The following is a 22410-nucleotide window of genomic DNA, read 5'->3' as shown; positions in this document are numbered from 1 at the left end:
CTGAAGAGGGGAGTCTTTATGTAACCTGCATTAGCTTTTGGGTTTGTTTTGTTTGGGTTTTTCTGTGCTTTATTTTTTAGTTTATGGTCCCATCTCACTTCAAGTTGACTGTGTAGTGTAAGGGCATCATTCAGTTTGGGGTGTTCAGAATTGAACATGAACTCTATAGGATCATGCTGAAGTGTCTAATGATTGATGTAATTGATTCTGCATCATAGAATTTTTACTGGTTTTTTTTTTAAAACCTAGCTTGAGGGCTGTGGGTTTTGGTTATTAATAAAGAGTTTTTCATGCTGTTTTAACCTCACTCTGAATTATTTAATCTGCTTCTAGGTCTTTCAATACACACTTTTCATGGGAACTTTTTTGTACGATCTACTGATTTGTTGTCCCTTGCCAATGTCAATCCTGATGCTGGATTTGCAGTACAAATGTCCATCGAGGAAAGTCTGACTGACACATCTTTGGTTTGTTTTCAAACAGCTCTTTTGTATACTTCCAGCAAAGGTAAATTACATTCAAATGAATTGGCCAGTGGGCTGTTTGTTTCTTTTTGTAACATGTTTGTATAGTTCCACAGCCTTTTGTTGTTCTCTGTACGCTAAGAGAATCATTTCAAGGCTAATGAGCCCACAGTTAATCACACAGTGGAAATCCTTATAAGCAGCTGTTTTGATGGGAAACTGTAATTTATCTCTATCTTACATAGTGCTGATTCAGCAAGACTTCTTTACTTAAACGTCATACCATTGTTGTAAGCAGTAACATGTTTGGCAGGTACTTTGTCCAAATTCACAGACCTGTGGTGGATTGGAACGACTTGCTAGTACATTGGGTGAGCATAAAGAATAGCAGCTAATTTCTGTGGTGGAAGATGCCACAAAATTTTGGGATGGAAGCCAATGTACTTTGTAGGATCAAGACACTTATTGTGGATGTTGTAAGCTAGTTTGTGTTCTCAACTTGTGCTGCTTGAGAGCAAAACTTGAACAATTTGAGATAGGAATGGGAGACAGTCTGTTTCCTGACAGGCACGTTTTGATAAACTGAGTGCATTTCAGATGAGAGGAGCTATGCTGTAATGACTGAATTTGTGTACTTCTACCAGGGAGAGGAGCTATGCTGTAATGACTGAATGTGTCCTTCTACCAGAAGATAATGCATAATTGTTTCCACTTATTTTTATTAGGTGAACGTCGAATTCGAGTGCACACACTTTGCTTGCCTGTAGTAAGTTCACTGGCTGATGTATATGCAGGAGCAGATGTGCAGGCAGTTGTATGCCTCTTAGCAAACATGGGTGAGTACAGACCAGGAGGATTCAAATATTTTTTGTATGTTCTTCATTTTGCTAGACATTTGAATGAAGTACTGAATGAAGCCTGGGTGTTATAAAATAAGGCTGGAGTGGAGCACGTATTCTTGCACCTGAGAACACAGAAGATGGCAGAATTCAAGTCATACCAAAACTCTGAACGGAAGTGTTCCTTGTTTTGAATATTTAGTTGACTTTAATCTTTTAAAAGGAGCCTTGTTATGTTCCCTAATTTTTATAAAAGGATAGAGAATCATAACATACTTGGATCAAAACTCTTTTTTGTATCATTATCATGGTTGTTATTTCAAGCATTCTAGGATTACTTAAGAAACAGTGATTCAATTTAGTGAGTTGCTGGAGTCTGAAAGGGAACTTTTGACAATGGTCTATCAGAGATATGCATTAGTTGTCTATGCTCCTATCCTGTTGTTGCTGGGTTGAGGATTCTTACTTATCATAAGTAGCTGTTTCATAGACTGATCTCTGCTGTTGAATGTGTATGACTGTGCAATATTTCAGTATATTATATGTTGTATATTAATAGTCTAATCAGTTAGGAGAAATAAATAGTACTTCACATCTTTCGGGGTTGGAATTTAGATGATCTTTTAAGGTCCCTTCCAACCCAAACCATTTTGTGATCTCTTCTTAAATACAATTCTTTTAAGTTCCAACCCAAACCATTCTGTGATCTCTTCTTAAATACACATTCAGTCCAGCAGGTGGCTTCCTCCAGCCAAAGGATTTGCAGCCCTTGCTCAGCTGAGAAAGATGAAGCTGCATTTACAGTAATCACAATTATGGCACTGAAATGATGGAGGAAATTTCTTGTGGAGGGGAAAAAACCAAAATTCATTGCTACGTACCTTTCCAACCCAAACCATTCTGTGATCTCTTCTTAAATACACATTCAGTCCAGCAGGTGGCTTCCTCCAGCCAAAGGATTTGCAGCCCTTGCTCAGCTGAGAAAGATGAAGCTGCATTTACAGTAATCACAATTATGGCACTGAAATGATGGAGGAAATTTCTTGTGGAGGGGAAAAAACCAAAATTCATTGCTACGTACCTTCCCTTGGAGATTAGGGCAGCAGAGTTTCATCATTATTTGTGTGAGGTTTAAAACAGGCTCTATGATTAGTCTAAAGTATATATTAGCTGTAAAAAAATTTTAGTAATTCTCGAAGAGTAGAGAACGTGGAGCCGAAATTAACCACACTTATTTTTGAAGCATTGTGGAAGTGATTTCCTGTACAGACAGTCACGTAATTTACTCCGAAAAAAATTAGGACCACAAGTGTGGGTTTGGTTTTTAAATCTTAAAACATCATCCAAAGCACAACTAATATTTTCAGACTTCAAGGGAGTGAATGAGGCTGTCTCTAGTAACTTGTTTCCTTCTGACCTAACAGCTGTGGATCGCTCAGTCTCGTCTAGTCTTGCAGATGCAAGAGATGCCTTAGTTAATGCTGTGGTTGACTCCTTGGCAGCATACATGTCAACTGCCTCAAATCTGCAGCAGTCCATGCTGATAGCACCAAATTCCCTCAAGCTATTTCCACTCTATATTTTGGCTCTTCTTAAACAGGTGTGTATAATCTAGTTGATTAATGTTTGATATTTAACTCATTGTTCCATTAGAGCAACTCTTCAGTTCTAGGTTAAGGAATGTCTGCACTTTGCTAAAATTATGGAAATTGGGTTATCCTCTTTGTGCTTGCAAGTCTTTCACATAGAAAATCACTATATTGGCTTATTTTAAATTACTAGTGTCTGAACCATTTATTAGTTTACCTGAATCTGAATTTTTTTATGGTTTGTCTTATATTTCTTTAAATGAAAATATATATTGTTACAGTTAGCAGTTCTCAGATTTTGGCAGCTAATTGGTGTAGCCCATAAAGGTTGTTGGAAGCTGCTTGTTAGTACTACTTCAATTTTATTTTATGAAGCAAAAAAGCAAGTCATATTTTTCAATACATATACTTTGTACTTTAAAGTTCCAAGAACAAAAGGGAGTTTCCATGGAGATACAGTGAAATTTATTACAGAAACTCAAGTGATATAGTTCAAAGTTCACATAGAAGTAGTTACTACCTTTTTTTTTGTGATAGCTTTGTTCAGATTACCAAGCAGCATACTTAGAAAGAGAACTTACTGCAGGGTTTTTTTATTAATAAATCTCATAGCTTAAAGATTTTCATGTCTGACAGTTCCTTGTTCTTTTATGAAGAATAAACCTTTATGTAGGTTTGGTAAAAGATTTAATAATAACTTATTTCCTTGGTTTACTGATTACTTCAGTCTCTAATACACTGATTATGATTTTTTGGTACTTGCATAAGTAATGCAGTTAATGGTGGGTTAAAAACAGAGCATCTGTTATAAGAAGGTCTGTGGGAAAGAGAAATAAGAGTGGTTGAGAAAACAAGTTACTTGGATTCTTTTTAATTATCTTTATTAAGAGTTATAAAGCCTAGGATATAGAGAAATCAAAACTAAAATGCATGTGGCAGCCAAGGAGGACTGATGTACTTAGCTTTGTTGTAGAAGTGAATATGAACTTTGATTATAGGAATGTTCTCCATTGAGTTGGAATATGATGTTTATTTTGTTGTGTTGCTTCTCACAGCGAACTTGCTTCTGAAGGAGATCTGAAAAATTCAGTAGAAAAGGGGGTTACTAAATAAATTTTTTCCTGTGGGAGCCTAGTTTCTGCTCTAAAACATGAATGTATATTTCCCTTCCAAAATTTTTCTGGAGCATCAAATCCTTGCTACTATAAAATCAGAGTTAATCTTATGCGTATAAGTATCCTTCTTGAACTCTGCTAGTCTCAGATCTTCCCATGACAGCTTGCACTGGTGTTTCACAGACCAGTAGCATTTGTCAGCTGTAAAGATGAGATATGCTGGCCCAACTGCATACAAATTTCAGAGAAAGTGAGGGGGAAATCTATTCTCTTTCATCAATGAGGGAGAATGGATTGCATTTTAAAGGTATTGTAGTCAAGCTCTAGGATTAAGATTCTAACATATCTCAGTAAGATACTTTTCTTTAAGAAAGGTTTGTCATCTTTGCTTGACAGTTTCAAGGTTCTGAAATACACTGTTTAGATGTGACATATAAAATACAGGATTTGTTTGGGTAGCAGCACTGTTCTCTTACAGAAAGCATTCAGAACAGGCACAAGTACACGCTTGGATGATCGTGTCTACGCGATGTGCCAGATGAAGAGCCAACCTCTGGTGCATTTGATGAAAATGATCCATCCCAACTTGTACAGAATAGACAAGTTGACTGATGAGGTAATGTATGAAGCCTGTCTATAACATTTTCTAGTTTTAATGGCCTGGAATTTTAATGTAACTTGAGCATTTTCTGTAAGTTATAAAAAAAAACAAACCCCAAAACATTTCTATTCAGGTTTTGAGTTGCAAGTACAGTAGTGTTATGACCAGAACTCATTTTACTTCATCTTGTTTCAGTGACCACAGTAACTCATGTTTTTTCAATTATGCAAAGAAAGCAGAGAAGGTTATATGCATTGGAAACATCTTCAGTTGTTTAGAGCTGTCTGGGGGCAATGGATGATATAGATCTGGTGGATGATTCTAGGTTTTATATATTGAAATCAGATAAAGTTGCCTGGAAGAACAACCTTCCAGTGGTTTCTCAGACTGAAGTGGATAAAACAGAATTGTACTTGTAGGTGGTTATGACCTGAGAAATACTTCAGGTTTTATTAATTCATCTTTTGCAGAGGTACTCTAGGAAGTGGATGTATTTTTTAATAGGAAGCAGCAAGACTGGATTTTATTTAAGGTCAAAGTCAGTTATAATTGCAAAAATAAGTTGTTTCTTTAAGTAAGTTTTCATGAGTTTATTAGTTGCTAGCTTTGGAAAGTATATGGAGGAGTTTAAGTGTTACACAAGATTATGTACATTGAGTAGTTTCTCCAGGAGTGGTTTGTTCAGCACAACCTCGGAGCTATTTGTGGGCTCAAAGGTTCTTTTAAGGAATTTCATAAGCTCTGAAAGGTGAGTCTAAACTCTGTTCTTCAGTGGAGTTGATTCGTTGGCCTTTTATACTCCACCCATCCTAGCCTTTGAGGAGCCAACTTCAGTCTAAAACTAACCTTGTTAAGTTTTTCTGTGGCTTTTAGACTGAAACAGTGTGTTCAGTGTGCATGTGCTGTAAAGAACCAGCAGCGTTTTTAGGAGATTATTAGCAAAGGCTTTCAAATCAGTTATTTCTAGTGCTATAATATAAAAAATAGGGCTTATTTGGCCTACTGAAAGTAATCGACAAGCCACATTTTAAATCATATAACAGTGCTAATCTGCATTTATTACTACTTCAGTTTAAAGTATTTGTGGCAGAGGCTGCTCTTAAATTTCTTGTTTCAAAAATTCTATTATATATGTTACAGAATTCTTTTTGAATGCTTTTGCTGGATTGCTTTGCTTTTAACATTTTGATTCTTGAGAGTATTGGGTAAAGCCTGGAGCTTTCCCAAGTGGAATTTATTAGCTTGATTTTCATAGTTATGTATAAAATCCCCAAGAGCTGATATTATAGTATGAAAAATTTTTAATAGTGATTTTTTAATTTTAAATCATATTTTACTGCATGGAGATGTGCTCTATAGAGTATTTTTACCCTACAATATTTGCAGAATGCTTCACAGATTCTGAAGATATGTGGCCTGGTTTTGGATTGGAGAGGGAAGCAGCCTTAATCTGAAAATACTAGGGGTTTGGGTTGGGCGGGTTTATTATTGGTTTTGTTTGGTTTATTGCTGGGGAAGAAGAGAGGGTGGATTTTAATTATGTCAGTGCCAACAGCCAAATTGCTTATTCAGATGTGTGCTCTATGGGCAAACCTGTGTATCACTTCAGACAGGATGTTAAATTAAGGACCTTGCTGTTAATTGAATGCAGTAAATTTGTGAACCCTTGCAGGGATTAGTATTTGATGGTTTTCTGCTCTTGCAACATTTGTAGTGAAGTGGAGTGCAATGAAAAAATCAATGGAGGTCGGTTGTAGAAAACCTAAGTGTCAACACTAGGATTCTTTTAAAAGTTTGGAATCTATAGCATCAGAAATGTTAGATAAACAATTTAGATGAACTTGCATTATTATTTTTTAGGTAATAAAGGATCCTTTAGATTATGTAGCACTCTAGAATTGTTTGACATACGTAATCATTTTACACTTAACATGGTATTTTGTTACATGAGAATCCTCAAAATTTTACTAGAGATTAACAGTGATTTCTTGTTTGGTTTTACCTGGTTGAAGGTAAAATTCTAGTGTTATTGACTGTTGGTTTTTTGTTGCAGAGTACAATCCATGTAAATGACAGAGTTGTTCCTCAGCCACCTCTTCAGAAGTTGTCTGCAGAGAAGTTGACAAGAGAAGGAGCTTTTCTTATGGATTGTGGTTCTGTAAGTTGCAAATTTCACACATTCCTTTTTTTTTTTAAGAAAAAGGTCGGTGCATGCTGTGTTATTAAAAGTAGTCAGCTCTCAACAACAACAGCATAGTGAATCAGCATTCCAAGTAACCTGACAGTAATCTGTGTTGAAAAAGGCTTTCATATTTTGATCCCAGGAATATCTTTGAGGCTTCAGAAGTTGATTTTTTTTTTTATTTTTTTATTTTTTTAGAAACCTTTTTTCAAATTTTTTTTCCACACGAGGCTGATCAGAATATAGTAAGAATTCACATCAAGGTGTTTTTTTCTGGAGTTAATGATTTTTAATTTATTTTCATGGTTATTGAATTGCATATACTACAGTCCAGCCAAACACTTCTCACTGATGCAGGAGCCTTCTCAGTTACACACAAAGTGGGTTTATGATTTATGGCTTATGTGACCTAAGAGTTGCAGGAGTAAGTGAATTATGGAGAGTGAGCAAAATCTATAGGTACAGTTTAATGTATTCATAGAAATTAGACTAAAACTCACTTAATTGCACAAAGCATTATGATATTCAGATGGCAGTCTAGAAAGTGCTTTAAATCTTGTATGAGGTCAGGGCTGAGTGTCAATGTCAAACTAGCTTCTGTCTCCAGATGTCTGAAATTATTGCTATAATATATTTTGCCAGCAGATACTTTACTATGAGTTGTTTAGATTCAGAAGTCATTGTCCAGTAACTGACACTGATGTGACCTCATAAAATACAGGGTTTTCATTTGAGAAGGTGACATGGGAAGTTACTGCATTAACTGTTCCATTATAGATGTGTCCTGCATCCATCCTCATTCTTTCAGTATTTGTATTCTGCCTGCAGTTTTTTCACATTTAACAGTTTTATTCTAAATATTACCAATGTACCAGTAAGTTCATGTGCAAATAATCAATGTAGACACATATGTGTGAATTGCAACTGGAGTGCTCAAGTGATTCGTTTGCATGAAAGGTACTATTCTGGTATTCTTCCTGTTACATCAATACTTTCTTTAAAACACATGCAAGACCTTCACTAAAACTGATTTATGGCATCTTACAGATTTTTTACATTTGGATTGGAAGAAACTGTGATAACAACTTCATAAAAGATGTCCTTGGATACCCAAACTATGCATCAGTACCACAGAAAATGGTAGGCATTTCAGTGAGTTGAGCTGTGTAGTGCTTACACTTGGAGTCTACATTTAATCTGTTTATATTTCTACATTATCAGTTTTTAATGATGTAACTATAAATTAGTGGGGTTTTATTGCATACCTTTGAACCTCTTGTCAGCTTCATGGAAACCAGATGGAAGTTGTCAAATGTTTTCAAGGCAAGAATGTAAACATGTAAATTTTAGCATTCAGGAAATGCCAGGAAGTTATTTTCCTGCTTTTATTATTTTTATGGAAATGCATGTGCACTCAAAAGAATAGGAAGGAATTTCACAGAATGAATGCAAAATTTTCTATTCAGATGTGTTAATTGTTAAGATTAGAGTTACTTTATTGACACCATGGTTTTCAGAAGCCTTATGTTCTCTGAACCTGGTGGAAGATACCAAATCTATGGTATGACATGATAGGCCTGTAAGTCAGAGTAAAACTTAAGATTTGCTCAGCTTCCAAGCCTTGAGTTAAGGTTCAAAAGAACCACCTAAGAGTTGGTATATTTAGCTCAGTGATTTGCTCAAGTTTTTTAATTCTGGGGGTTTTTTCACCTTATTCCCCAACCAAATAGTCCAGTATAATCTTTGCACTGAAACTTACTTACAATTCAGATCTCACCTCTCACTTTGTTCATCTTTTCAGCAATGCAAAGTGCAACATGTAGGCACTTGACAGGGGAAGATAAAGGCTAGACAGGTGCAGAAGCAGCATTTTGAAAACATGACCTTTTAAATGAACTGTCTAAAACCTTTTGCACTTAAAACAGTTTGTTCAAGATGTAACTGCTTTATACACCACAGATATTACTTGAAGTATTGCCCTTTAAGCTGAATTAAAAATCTGTGTATCTAAGTCCGTGGTTGGTAATTTCTTAATAGAAATTGTGGCTTGAGTCATGTTATGACTTCCAGGATCTATTTTTTAATAGTTTTGATAATAAAAGATGCTGACTTCTTTCAATTACCTTCATCCAGACGCAGCTTCCTGAGGTAGATGCACTTTCTTCAGAGAGGATGCGATCTTTTATATCTTGGCTTAGAGACAGTAGACCTTTAAGTCCAGTTCTTCAAGTAATAAAGTAAGTGTTTTTGTTAGATACTGAGTTGTTGTTGGCAACTTATATTTACAATTTCTAATTAACACCAATGGGAATTGAGAATATCTGGCCTGGAAGAAACTGAATAACGTCCTCTTTCCAGTTGATACAGTGCTGTTGTCTAGAACTGCTTGGTGCCAAAGGTCATCTTTGAACCTAGTGCAAATTCAGTTGCTAATAGTTTTATGAGTAGGATTTAGTTGGGTGTCTTTATATTAAGGGTATATTAAAGCATTGGATGTCCTTATGGTCAGTAGTGTTAACCAAGTTAATTTCTGGTATAGCTTTTATAATTTCAATATATGCATATAAAAAAAGATTCAAGTTTTCAATATATGCATATAAAAAAAGATTTATCGAAGTTGGTATTCTGTAGATGGTTTAATAATTGCATGTAATTGTTACTGACCTCCATAGGACAGCATTTGATTTGTGATAAATGAGGCTGGTTCTGAAGCCCTTTTAATTGTTACTGACCTCCATAGGACAGCACTTGATTTATGATAAATGAAGCTGGTTCTGAAGCCCTTTGAAGCCATGACCAGCTTAAAGAAGTTTGAATTCTATTAAATTATTATACTTAAGTTTGTATTTATTTTGTAGAGTGCTCAGTTTACTGAGCCAGATGGGAGATCACTTTATAGAGTTTACTGAGCCAGATGGGAGATCACTTTTTGGATAGCACAATGACTTGCTCAGAGAAATAATGCTGAAATATAGGACTGAAACTCTTCAGCTCTTGGCATTGTGGCTGCTGCTTGAGCTGCAAATGGTCTGAGACCCTGCAGTCAACAGCAGAGCTTTGGTGAACTCTGTGCAGTACGAGTACAGAGGGCTGTCCCAGCAAACCTGTATTGGGGCAATAATTTTGGATACTAGGTCTTTGACATGTTTACCTTCTCTGTTCTCTTGCCAAGTAAGAAAATCTGGGGAGAGGATTGAGATTACATGTAACCAGTTTGCTTTTTTAAAAATCTTTATCAAGATTTAATTTAACCTTGTCAGAATTCACTGCCACCAGTGTATTCATTAACTTCTAAACCAAAAGAATGTATATATTTCTCTTTTGTGTTTTTCTACAAGATATTTTTAAAACTGTATCTCACCTGCTTTTTTACATTTTATTCTTCTTAAAAAGATTCTGTTTGATAGTGTATTGCAAAGTTTAGGGTTCTCTTCTGAAACTTTGGATTATTTGCAATTGTAGTATCTTTGGACTGAATTTAGATTATAAAGGGGACATTAAGCAATTTTTGAGAATTTATGCCTCTGAATTTGCTGTGTATTTTTTGCTCAGTGTTTGATTTGGTGCAATGCCTTCCTCTCTTCTTTCAGAGATGAGAACCCTGCCAAAACGGATTTTTTTCAACATTTAATTGAGGATCGGACAGAAGCAGCTTTCTCATATTATGAATTCTTACTTAATATTCAACAGCAGATTTGTAAGTGAACAAGGAGTAAATAGAAGAAAAATTCTCACTTCAGACACAAGCATGAGCCGAGAGAAGCATATGGGAAGTTACAGAAGTGGATGCTTGTCCTTCTTAATATACAGTGACCAGCACTGTTTGGAAGATTTACAGCGAAGAAGTATACATTTCCAAAAGAATTTTGCAGATTTACTTCAGTCTAAAAGTGCTAGGAGTGATGAAGCTGTTTCACTAGTAAACTTTGGTTTGTACACGTTTCCAGTTGTGCAGCAGTATGGTGCTCTGTTTATTGCAAGCTGGTGAATTTATGTAGCTATGTGGGATGATATTTCCTAACAAAATGTACAATTAGGTAAAGCCTTTTTTCTTAAATTTATTATAGTAGCCCTTCCAGATCCAAATCCTTAACAGAGATGTCAAAGGGCAGTGATGTATGTTGGTTGTTTATATGAATTTCTTTTTAAAAGGAATGATTCATATTTACTAAAGACTTCAGCAAATTCCTTGTGAAAGTTGTAGAGTTTCAGTAAAGTAAATCAATTGTAGAAATAAAATATATAATGTACATAAATGTTACATTTGTAAAGAAAATGTAAAAAATGTAACTACAAAAAAAGACTTAGATCAGTGTGCAGAATTGTTGAGTGCTTGATGATGATGAATTGTTTTGTCCCAGGCTAGACAATGAAGTTGACTAATAAAACATGCTAAAAAAAGTATCAATCTAGAAGGAATACAGCTGCTTCTGTTAATTTTAGGTGAATTTATTTGATTGGCTTACTAATTAAAAATATTTTGCATTATCATGTGTTTTCATATTTATGCAAGTATAATCATTTTGCAGCTAAACTCTTATCGAGCTGAATATTGAAGAGAACATGTTTACCACTTTATTTCACAGACCTGTGGAAGGGAGGAGAAAACACTGCATAATTGGAAATGAGTTTTTGCTATGAAGTTCTAAACCCCTTCTTATGTATTATTCTAAAGGAGGCACATCTGTTAACCTTGTTTTACATTTTGTAACTATTGTTGTCTTTGTCCAGGTTTCTGTAACTTGTGTTGTCTGCCATTTAGTGTAAGTGTGGGTAATCACTCACACTTGATGATTTGATTTCAGCTGTGATCTAGAGTAAAAGAAGAGAGGGTTTAAATGTTAATTACCTTACATCAGTGAAACTAAAGGCTTTAGAACTGCAAAATTTGAAATGTAATCACACTTGTGTATTTCAGAAACCTTGTTCTTGCTAATGGTACTTCAATGACTTGGGCTTTTTGGTAGATTTTTGCCAGATTTTGTAATTTGGTTGTTAAGTTGGGATGGTTTTGTGTGGTTTTTAGAGCCACATTAGAATTAATGCATCAAGCGCAATCACTCATACTTAGTATTCTGAACTTTGCTTATCTGTTTGGTTTAATGAAATGAGACTACAATGGAATAATGAAGTGCAACAAAGTAAATGACTAGTATGATTACATATTATTTTAAAGTAGTCTTGAAAATGCTAACATTGTATTTTAACTGCTCTAGCCCCTGAATCAAATAGTCAAGGAGAAAACTTACTAGTGATGGTTTGCAAATGCTTTAAAAGCAACAATAATTACATTCTGCAAGTAGTGTTATTCTGCATGTTAGCTCAGGCTCATTGTTTGGAAAAGATACCCTATAAGTTATGTTTGTGTGTTGTCCTTAACTAAATGTGTTTAAGTTACCCAAAGATTATATAAGAGAAACTTTCCATTTAGTAAATTAATTTATCATGTAATAAATGTCTGAGGCAATGCTGAATGTTGTCCCTAAATCAGACCTGCAGGATTTCAGTGCTTGTTTGTAGACTGATTTGCATTGGGTAAAAGCTAAGTGCTGCTGAAGAGTGAGGCATCCTAAAAATCATTTGTATCTGCAGAGATGAGAGGGGCATATTACAATTTTAAATGCTCTATGATCTGTGAGTTTGGTATTGATATATGGGAACATACTATGCCATGATTAATTGCAACATATTCTGTAAAATCTTTTCTTAAAGGTTTATTCTTCTATGGGTTTTTGTATATAAAAATTATGAAAAGTACATCCTGAGAACTATTTGTTCAGTAAAATTATTACAGAGCACAGAGAATATAGTTATTTTTTTACTATTTATGGGGCACATCTCCGTTCTGACTGACCTTTGATTTAAATTTTAAAAAGAGAGTCTCATGGAAATATCTTGACTTTGAAACAGTTCAAGATTCGGGGTACTGATTTTAGTGTTTTGATCAATAGAATATCTTCAGGTATGGCAAGAGTATCTTTCTGAGAAGGACCTGGGAGTCCTCGTGGACAAGCTGTCCATGGGCCAGCGGTGTGCCCTTGTGGCCAACAAGGCCAGTGGAATCCTGGGATGCATTAAGCAGAGCATCACCAGCAGCTTGAGGGATGTAATCCTGCCCCTCTACTCAGCCCTAGTGAGGCAGTATCTGCAGTGCTGTGTGCAGTTCTGGGCTCCTCAGTACAAGGGAGACATGGAGCTCCTGGAGCAGGTCCAGCAGAGGGCTGCAAAGATGATTAAGGGAGTGGAACATTTCTCTAATGAGGACAGGCTCAGGGAGCTCAGCTTGTTCAGCCTCAAGAAGAGACAACTGAGAGGGGACCTCATTAATTTATGTAAATACCTGAAGGGAGGATGTCAAGAGGATGGAGTCAGGCTGTTCTCAGTGGTGCCAAGCAATAGGACAGGAGGCAACAGGCAGAAACTGATGCCAGGAAATTCCACCTGAATATGAGGAAGAACTTCTTTACTGTGCACTGGAAGAGATTTCCCAGGGAGGTTGTGGATTCTCCCTCACTGGAGATATTCAGTAACTGTCCAGATGTGATCCTGTGCAATGTGCCCTAGGGAACCCTGCTTGAGCAGGGAGGTGGAACCAGATAACCCACTGTGGTCCCTTCCAGCCCTAAACAGTCTGTGATTGTGATCTAAAAGAGGGTTTATTTTACAATGGCTTGGATCACACCACTGCAGTAGAAGACAGGTACCAAAATCCCTGTGAAGGGATGCACTCTGAAGGTCAACATGCTTGTTGCCTACTAAGGTTTTGGAGAAGAGATGAGTCATGATTTCATATGTGCTTAAATGAAGTCCCGAACTGTCCAAATGTGATCTTTAGCCATTTTAGAGACTGAGCTTTTCCCAAAACACCTTCAGCACTTTACTTAATTTAAGATTTTCCAGGGAAGATGTTTCCCAGCCCCACCAAGTAAGTCTTCGGTCAATCAGTTCAAGTTCTCAGAATTTTAAATACTGACACTGGGCTTCTCTTTACATGTCTTTCTTCTAAAAGCAACATCTTGTACTGTTTTTACCAACTAAGTAGTGTGGAAGTTCCTATGGGAGAAATTACAACCAAGGAAGCTCTTACAATGGTAGGATGTATGATGCAGCTCCCAGAGAAGAGTTACTGATCTTTATCTTGTTCTTAAGCTTATTAGACTTAAACTTATGTATTAATCTCGGTGTACAGATTCATGATGGTGGAGAAAAGATGACCAGGTGCAGGTAATTTTGTTTGGATTTGGTTTTCTGTACATTTTGTCAGATACTGAAAAGATTCTTTTGTCACAGCTGGTGTTTATAAGCCAAAATCAGTTGTTTAGTAATCCTGACAGTCAAGAGTTCTTCAGTACTTTTAAATGTGGAGTTATGTTTTTTCAGTCCAAATAGATGTTAAGAATTTTATGCAAAAATTTCAAGATATGGGACACAAGTAGGTTAATGAGGAAATAATTACAACCTCAGTCACTGATTCCTGTGGTTAGAAGTATTAACTAATGCATAAGAGTCTGGGAAGATCTCATTTTGTTTTCTCTTTTGGAGTATATTTTGTCTCAGCACTGTACTCTGGTAGTGAGCAGGATGTGACCCAGCAAAAGCTTTGCTGTTTTCAGTAACAGTGAGTGTGAAGGTCTGGGGCTCTACCTGGTTATGAATAAATGGAATATCCCCAATATGTGTCATTTACTATGTAAAAAAACTACTTGAGTAACTTTTTGTTTGATAGCAGTTCTTCATATTTTAATACATGTTAAATCTTTTATATAATGTTTTCTGGTAGTTTGTTTTAAAAAAGGGTGGAGGGGTGTTTGCATCCACTATTACTGCTTCTCAGATTTTCATAAAGGAGGTAGAATATAGTCAAACTCAGATATTTCTGAGTTTTAGTATAACAGGATTTTTGGTACAAGTGTGTTGGGAATTGTAAAGGGGGAATGAGCAGACTGTTAGGACTTACTGATGCAATTTCTTTACCTTTCAGCCTCTAGAATTAAAAAAAAAAACCTATTTCAAGCAGCATTGCATGTCTTTGCTTAAACTGATGTTATGTTATATTCTAATGCAGGAATCTGGAAGAGTGTGGTTAGAGCTCTTGCAAATAACTGGTATTGAAGTATCTTTTGCGAACCTTTTTTTTTCTCACAAGCTACTGTTGATGCCTTTTCATGGAAAATCCAGGGGCATTCTACTTGTTTGAGTGTAGTAGGAGAATTTTCACATCATTAGTGTCATGTAAAAGATTATTATAAGAGCAATGAAAACTCAAGTAACTACATAATGGATCTTTTTTCAGTTTATGCCTCAATCCTGAATTCTTCCTGATTTCCACTTGCAGGGCCTTTGATGTCTTTTTCTTTACATTTTTGATAACTAGAAAATACTTAACATAATTTCTTATTTTCCTTTGAAGGTCCTTAGCAAAAGTGATGGATCCACCTAATTAGGAATATCAGTCATGCTCAAGATTTTAGCAGGTGCACACTTCTGCAGAAGATGAGATGGCAGAATTCCTGGAAATATTTCACAACCTATTTAAAAATAAATAAATTGGAAAAGGAGAATGTTGTAATCCTTCCTCTTGCACCTGTTTACCTTTATGATTTTCTGGTTTATATTTTATTAATGTGAGGGTTTTATTTGATTTTCAGATGTTGAGAGCCCCCACCCTCGAGGCATCAGCAAATAGAGATCTCCAATTACACTCAACACCATTAAAAATGTCGATTTTACAAAGGTTGAGTGTTGGAAGGAAGTACTGTTCAGCTAGCAAGTAGTATAGTACTTCTTTTTGTGTGTATGTCCATCAATGTGAGTAGAAAATCCACTTGCCAGACACTGAGGCTTTGTGGGATTCTTGAGTGAAGTGTTAATTGGCATAAGAATCCTCAAGCATGACAGAGAGTTGGTGGTAATTAACAGCCTTGGTGGTAATCTGATAGCCATAGGAAATGCCCTTCTCATAAATTGTTTGAAAATATGTTTTTAAAATTAACAAAATATTTTTATGTTAGAACAGCGTTTGGGGGGAAGTAGCATTTAGGAAAATACTTTCTTAATAATTTCTGTAATTTCTGTAGGTGTGATGCTCTCCAGAAGTTCTGCAGGCTGTAAATCTCAGCTTTTAGAATACAAAAGGTTACTAAAAATTATGTGGTTACTTAATGCTGAAGTAAATAAAAACAGGAATAAAATATGTAGTTGTAGTAGTAGTAGTCTGTAGCTAAGGAATTCTTTCTGCTTTTCTTTTTGGCAGCTGAACACAATGCCTTCATTTTCTGAAATAGAGCTTAGGAGAAGGCAGGAGCAAAAGGAAAACTGGAACCACTGGTCTATGTGCTAGATGTCTTCATCTAGCTTGCTAAGCATGTGCAGAGCTTCTGAAAGTTTGGTGCTTTGTCTATGCAGATGTTCAAGTTTAGCAATTTCTTGCAATATGGCTGTATTTCTGAGTGCCTTATATGTTTACTGAAAATAAAAAAAAGCCATTTGAGTTTCCAAGCTTCCCCTTTTCCCTCCTCCAAGGTATTATTTCTAATTACCAAAACTATTCACACAAAAATGTAATTTATTCTTGGAGAGTAAGTATGAAGTCTTTCAACCTTTCAAACACACTTTGAAACTTCCTGGAAAAAGAGTGGACACTGCCTCTGCAACCCTGACTCTGGCTCTCAGCAGTGTGGTGGATTGGTTCTGCAGGACGAATGCAGCCGCTGAGAAAAGCAGCACATGAGGGTTCTGTCAGCTGCTCCATCACTGCCCAGCTGCAGCTGGATCATCAAGCAGCATTGCCTGTCCACCTGCTCCAGCATCTTGTCTCCTTTAAGTGTATCTGATAGGGTGAAACATGAGAAATCCCTAGTGTGTAAGTTGTCTGGTCCTGAGTTGCGTCTCTGCCTTACGTATTTAGAGATCAGCTTGATATGTAAAACCCTGTTGGCATTTTTGCTAATCGGAATAACTGAGCATTGTTGACCTTAGATTAATTTCTTCTAACGAGAGGTTTTGCAGTCTAATTACCTGTGGAGAAAAGTGGTTTTCTTCTTTCTGTAATAATATGCCGAATGCTCTGTAACTCTTTGAGGTGGTGAGGAGGCAGCAAACTGCTCTATACCTCCTTTCTGCAATACACTGTTATGTCCTCGCCTTAATTTGCTTTCTAAGGCTTTCAGTTTCTCAGTGTGTTTAAATTTCTGGTGGTGTTTGTCTGTCTTCCCACACAACCAGCTAGGACTGCACTTGAGATGAGGTGTCTGGTGCTATCCAAGGTATCGCAAATGGTGTTGCATGAATGATTTATGTAAAGGTATCACCAGCCTTTTCCCTTTTCTACTCTTTGTCATCCTAACTTCTTGTTATTTTGTTAACCAGTAATACCCAGGTCTTCTAATTTCTGGTGGTGTTTGTCTGTCTTCCCACACAACCAGCTAGGACTGCACTTGAGATGAGGTGTCTGGTGCTATCCAAGGTATCGCAAATGGTGTTGCATGAATGATTTATGTAAAGGTATCACCAGCCTTTTCCCTTTTCTACTCTTTGTCATCCTAACTTCTTGTTATTTTGTTAACCAGTAATACCCAGGTCTTCTAAATAAGTGTGTGTGTGTGTGTGTGTGTGTTAGAAAAAAATAAGTTCTGTGTTATGGCTTCCTGGAGAAGTTTAAAAAAAACAAGTCAGAAACCTGTGAACTGTCAGCCCTCCTCAGAGGCAGTTTCCTAAAACCAGAGGAAGAATTTTTCAGCAGCTTGCTTCAAAGTTTAGGAATTGCCTTAAAAAAAACCCCAAAAACCAAAATCCTGAAAGTAACCAAAATCTTGTAGAAACTATACATGTTGTGGAAAAGGTCTGAGCAAGATTGCAGAACTTACTGAAGCAAGAGTTAGGACTTCTAGGAATTGGCCTTCAGCTTTAACTTGTGAATTTTACATGACTCAGATGTAAAATTCAGCCTTTTCTCCAGCATATTGCTATGCTTCTGGCTGGCTGTCTTCCTTAGCCTGAACTAGTAACAGGGCAGACAACATGATATGACCTTAAAAGGAGAGAGAACTATTACCCAAATAATATTGCCACAAAATCCTTGCACAAATGTGCTCTGCAGAATAGGCCTGGGAATTGGAGTAGATGCTCATATCCCTAAGTATTTGCATAAAATGACATTTTTAAATTAATATGGTTGTGACTCATAGAATTTGTACTCTGTTTCGTGGTCATTTGCAATGACTCATGTGAAACAGCTGAATGCAAACTAACAGAAAGAACCTGTGTATCTAGGTGTGCATGACTTTCTCTACTATAATGAATGTTCAGGGAGTAGTTTGTTACCGCTATTTGCAAGTTTTAGACTGTCAAGTATTTATTTCAGTTCCCCTCTCTTACCTTGATTCCACAGTCTCTTCTTTGAGCAAAGTGTGTCCATCTGTTACTAACTCTCAATTACTATCACTGAGTATTTAGGCAGAGGTTTCACTGAGGTGCCCTCACCGTGGGGGTTGTGCTGCATTCTGAACCGTTGTTGCTTCCTATCCAACACCACCAACACTTGTTCTCACATTTTAAGCCATTGAGTCATTCAGATGTAGTGTACTTTGCTAAGGCTGCCTAAATGAGGAAACCACCTTTCAAGCTCTTTATGATACTGCAAGTGAAGACTTGGGCTCTGGTGGCAAACTGATGCAAAAGGAGCTGGAGCCTGAAAACAGCTGAAGCTCTGCCTGATGCAGGTGGTGTATTGAGCCAAGAGGGAACAGCTGAACTTTTCCATCGTGCTACTGCTCTCTGATGACAGATTGTTCTCCCTTGAACAGGAGCTGGGCCTGGAGTGGCTCCAGAACTGAAACCCTAACCGGGAGGTCTCCACCCATACATTTCCTGTGTGTTGGTTGTGTGTTTCTCCCTGGAGCTGTGGTTCCAGTGGCAGGCTAGGCTGGTTTCTCTGTGCATTGGTGCCCAAAGGGAAGTTCTGCCCTGTGCCCACACTCTCTCACCACCTCCATTGTGTCAGCAGCAACAGTCATGGAACTACTTGTCATGAGACATTGGTATTCACAACTGGGCAGCCAAATAAACTCTTGGGCAAAGATTCAAAGTATGCCTGTGGCATTCACATTGCACTATACAAGCCATTCCTAGTATTTCAGTTACCTGCAAGGTAGTGAGTACCCAGCATGTCGAGGAACAGGGAATAGCCACTTCATTTTATCTCTCAGAAAAGATGTTAGCAATAGGGATCTAGAAACTAGTAGGACTCTGGAACCCAGAGATTGTAAAGAAGGCTATCCACTGAAAAGCTGCATTGGTGTTGGCACCTGCTGCACAAAGGCCTAGGGGGCTGCTAAAATTGTATTGGGAATATGAAATTAAGACCTGATAAGCTGCTTCCTTAACTAGAGCAAACTTGAACTTGTGACTTTTAATATTAAGTAGCATGCACAAACAGTAGTCTTTGCTGTAGATGCTATTCTAAGTGAATTCCTAGTGATTTGGCCTGTATTAGCATGCTGAGGTCAATTTTAAGTGTCAAACTGCAGCCCTTCCCTTTTGGGTCAGTTTTTTCTTCACCTGTGCCTTTCTGGGAGATGGGCTTTGAACCATATTCCATGCACTGATTTCCTGCCCAGTGCAAACCATGTTTGTGTGTGGAATTCTAACCTGGATAATAGCTTACTGCTTAGCTGTGATGGGTTTTTGAGGCTTTTGTGCCAATCAAGACACAAGTGATCCTCTGTGTTTTTCCTGTATTAGGTTTCTAAACGTGAGAATTATTTTTGTAAGAATTTATGCATCATAGATATATTTACAAGCCAGAGAAAATATATAAGAAAATCTAAGCAAATGAGGAGACACAGTAAAAAGAAGAGGGAGGAAAAAAATACGACTGTGGGTGATGCAATCTCCCTTTAATTGCGACTTGGGTCTCTGCCCTACTGCCTTAATACTCCAGTACAATTTAGACAGCCTGACAACTCTCTAGTAGGTGTAATTTACAATCCTCCACCTAGTCTAAGCACTTCTCATTTCTTGAGTAAGAATTTATATCTGTAGTAAGAGTCCAGGTATTTTCACATGTGGTATCATGCCTATCAGCAATTTATTTAGGAAATCTTCCGGAAATGATCTCCTGCTCAATAAAAAATACTGAGCTTTTGTTTATGTGTGTTCTGTGTGAGCTGGTGATAGGTCTCACTTCACTCTACTAGAGCAGGAGGATTAGTGTATTAGTACCGGCAGAGCGAATATTTTGCAGTGAGCTCCTCTGTGCTTTGAAGAGAGATTTCTTGCCCTCTGTGCACTGGTAGGGAACACAGTTTTCCCTGGTGAAAAAGGTTTGCCTTACATTGAATATCACACTGCTGATACCATGTCCAGAAGGAGCTCCCCTCTTCACAAAAGCATAGGAGTTTGGGTTTCATTCTTGTTACTTTTGGGAAAATTCAAGCTGTGTACTAATGACTTGTAAAGGCCTTACCTGGAGTTCTGCAAGCAAGGCTTGAGGTCTTAGCTTATATTTCCAGCTGAAGAGGAGAGATTTTAGGGCAGCTTTTCATCACGAGATGCAAGATGGACATGGTATTTTTTGAATAATTTGATCCCATCCCATTATGTTTTCTGTTTTGAACAGTAGTATGTAAGACTTAAAAGAAAAACCTCTAGCTGTTGTTTTTCCAGTGAGATGCATTGGAAAATTTTGTTCCAGGAGTATGCTAGAAGTAGAAGGAGGAAACCCTGCTCACTGAAGGAGGACAGCATTGAACTGCCTTAGAGGGGAACTTCAGGCTATCTGCTGTGAGCTTGCTAATTTTGAGGGACTTTGAGTTTTGTCATCGGGTTTTTTCTGCTCTCTCTCTCCCTTACCCGTAGCTCTGGAAAGGTAACTGTGAACAAACAAGAAGCATTAAAAGAACTGTAATGAAGGAAACAAAGCAGAGGATGAGAAAAAGGGCTCTGGCTTGCCTGCAGTCACGGCTGATATTACATCTAAGCATATTGTTTCCTTGAGTGGTGGCAGCATCATCCTGTAATTGGGGTCCCAATTAAATGTGTCATCAGACTCCTATAGCTGGCAAATCATGGAATTTTAGGGGTTGGAATGGACCTTACAGATCATCTAGTCCCAACTCTTCCTGCCATGGGCAGGGACACCTCCCACCAGAGCAGGTTGCTCAAGATCTCATCCAACCTGGCTCTGAACACTGCCAGGGCTGGGGCAGCCACCACTTCCCTGGGCAATCTGTGCCAGTGTCTCATCACCCTCACAGTAAAAATCTTTTTTCTACTATATAACCTACACTTCTCACCCTTCAATTTTAACCCATTACCCCTTGTCCTAGCATTGCAGTTCCTAACACAGAGTCCCTCTCTGGCTCCTTGTAGCCCCTTCAGATACTGAAAAACTGCTATGAGGTCCCCACATAACCTTCTCTTCTCCAGGCTGAACAGCCTCAACTTCCTCAGCCTGTCCTCATAGAGGAGGTGCTACAATCCTCTTAGCAACTTTGTGGCCTCCTCTGGACTTGCTCCAAGAGTTCCATCTCCTTCTTACGTTTGGGCATCAGAATTGCTCACAGTGTTCCAGGTGGGTCTCACGAGAGCAGAGTAGAGGGGAAGAATCACCTCTTCTGACCTGCTGCCCACACTCCTTTCGATGCAGCCCAGGATTCCATTGGCTTTCTGGGCTGTTAGCACACACTGCAGCTCATGCTGAGCTTCTCACAATGAAAAATGATTAACCTGTAATTAGGCTGAGTGCCTTTCCTTTCTGAACATATTCGAAATAAAATGCACAGCAGCTTCGCTCTCGTTCCTCCTCCCTGTGATAATAAAATTTGGGGAGTTTTTGCTCCAGTAAATGTCACTTGTGATTGTATCACAAGTTGTTGCCTTTGGGAGTCACTGTATGATAACAGTACAACTGCTCTTCTGCTGTGCCCTGGGATCACATTATTTTAAATAGATCACAGTGACCCAGAAATATGAATGTCTATATGATGTTAGCTGTCTAAGGTTTCCCTTCCAGAGCACAGCAGATAGACACAAGTGGGATCTGATTTAGTCCCCCCCAGCAATCAAGCATGCTCCAGTTTTTCCATGATCGTGACACTCAAATCTTCAACAGTACATTTTCCAAGATCCATTTGTCATCTTCTAGTAAAGCTGAGGATTTTCTGGTGCAGCTTTGCTTTGCAGGAACATCAAAAAGAAAGCAAGACAACACTGTATATTTCTGTGAGTACCTTGTCTGGTGTACTTCAGTGTTTTTTTTCCTTTCATATTTGTAGGTACGGAGATGCTATCAAACAGGTGACACCAACCAAACGACTGACCAGAAAACGCTTAAACCTTCCTAACTCCTCTCCTGCTCTAAACAAAACCCTCACCTACAAGAATTCCCTCGGACACCGTTTGATGCTTTACTTTTCAGCCAAAGATTTCTTTCTCCTCAAACCCAGCCCAGCTCAGCGCGGCGGGCGGGACTGGAGGGAAGGGCGAAAAAACCGTCGGGGGAGACGCCCTAGCTTGACGAAAGAGGTCCGGACTATGCTGGCGGCACTGAGGAGGGCGGTGAGGGTAAGACGAGCGGGGAATGGGTGAGAATTACAGAAGAAAAGCGGCGGTAAAGGGTT

The 22410-nt window shown here is 37.8% G+C and overlaps 1 protein-coding gene across 1 annotated transcript in view; it reads left to right on the top strand.

The window, feature by feature from the left end:
* SEC24B (SEC24 family member B) overlaps positions 1–11206 on the top strand; it is a gene marked incomplete at its 5' end in the record, with an annotated part of 40218 nt that extends 29012 nt beyond the window's left edge. The window contains 8 exons of the mRNA XM_009073437.1: positions 334–507; positions 1190–1300; positions 2728–2903; positions 4486–4623; positions 6662–6766; positions 7838–7930; positions 8924–9027; positions 10381–11206. Of these exons, the coding sequence (XP_009071685.1) occupies positions 334–507; positions 1190–1300; positions 2728–2903; positions 4486–4623; positions 6662–6766; positions 7838–7930; positions 8924–9027; positions 10381–10495 (1016 nt within the window). The remainder of the gene's footprint in view (positions 1–333; positions 508–1189; positions 1301–2727; positions 2904–4485; positions 4624–6661; positions 6767–7837; positions 7931–8923; positions 9028–10380) is intronic.
* Positions 11207–22410: the final 11204 nt, after the last annotated feature.

The sequence above is a fragment of the Acanthisitta chloris genome, unplaced genomic scaffold (assembly GCF_000695815.1).
Source record: "Acanthisitta chloris isolate BGI_N310 unplaced genomic scaffold, ASM69581v1 scaffold7374, whole genome shotgun sequence".
NCBI classification, from domain to species: Eukaryota; Metazoa; Chordata; class Aves; order Passeriformes; family Acanthisittidae; genus Acanthisitta; species Acanthisitta chloris.
This window is presented reverse-complemented; position numbering and strand designations above follow the sequence as displayed.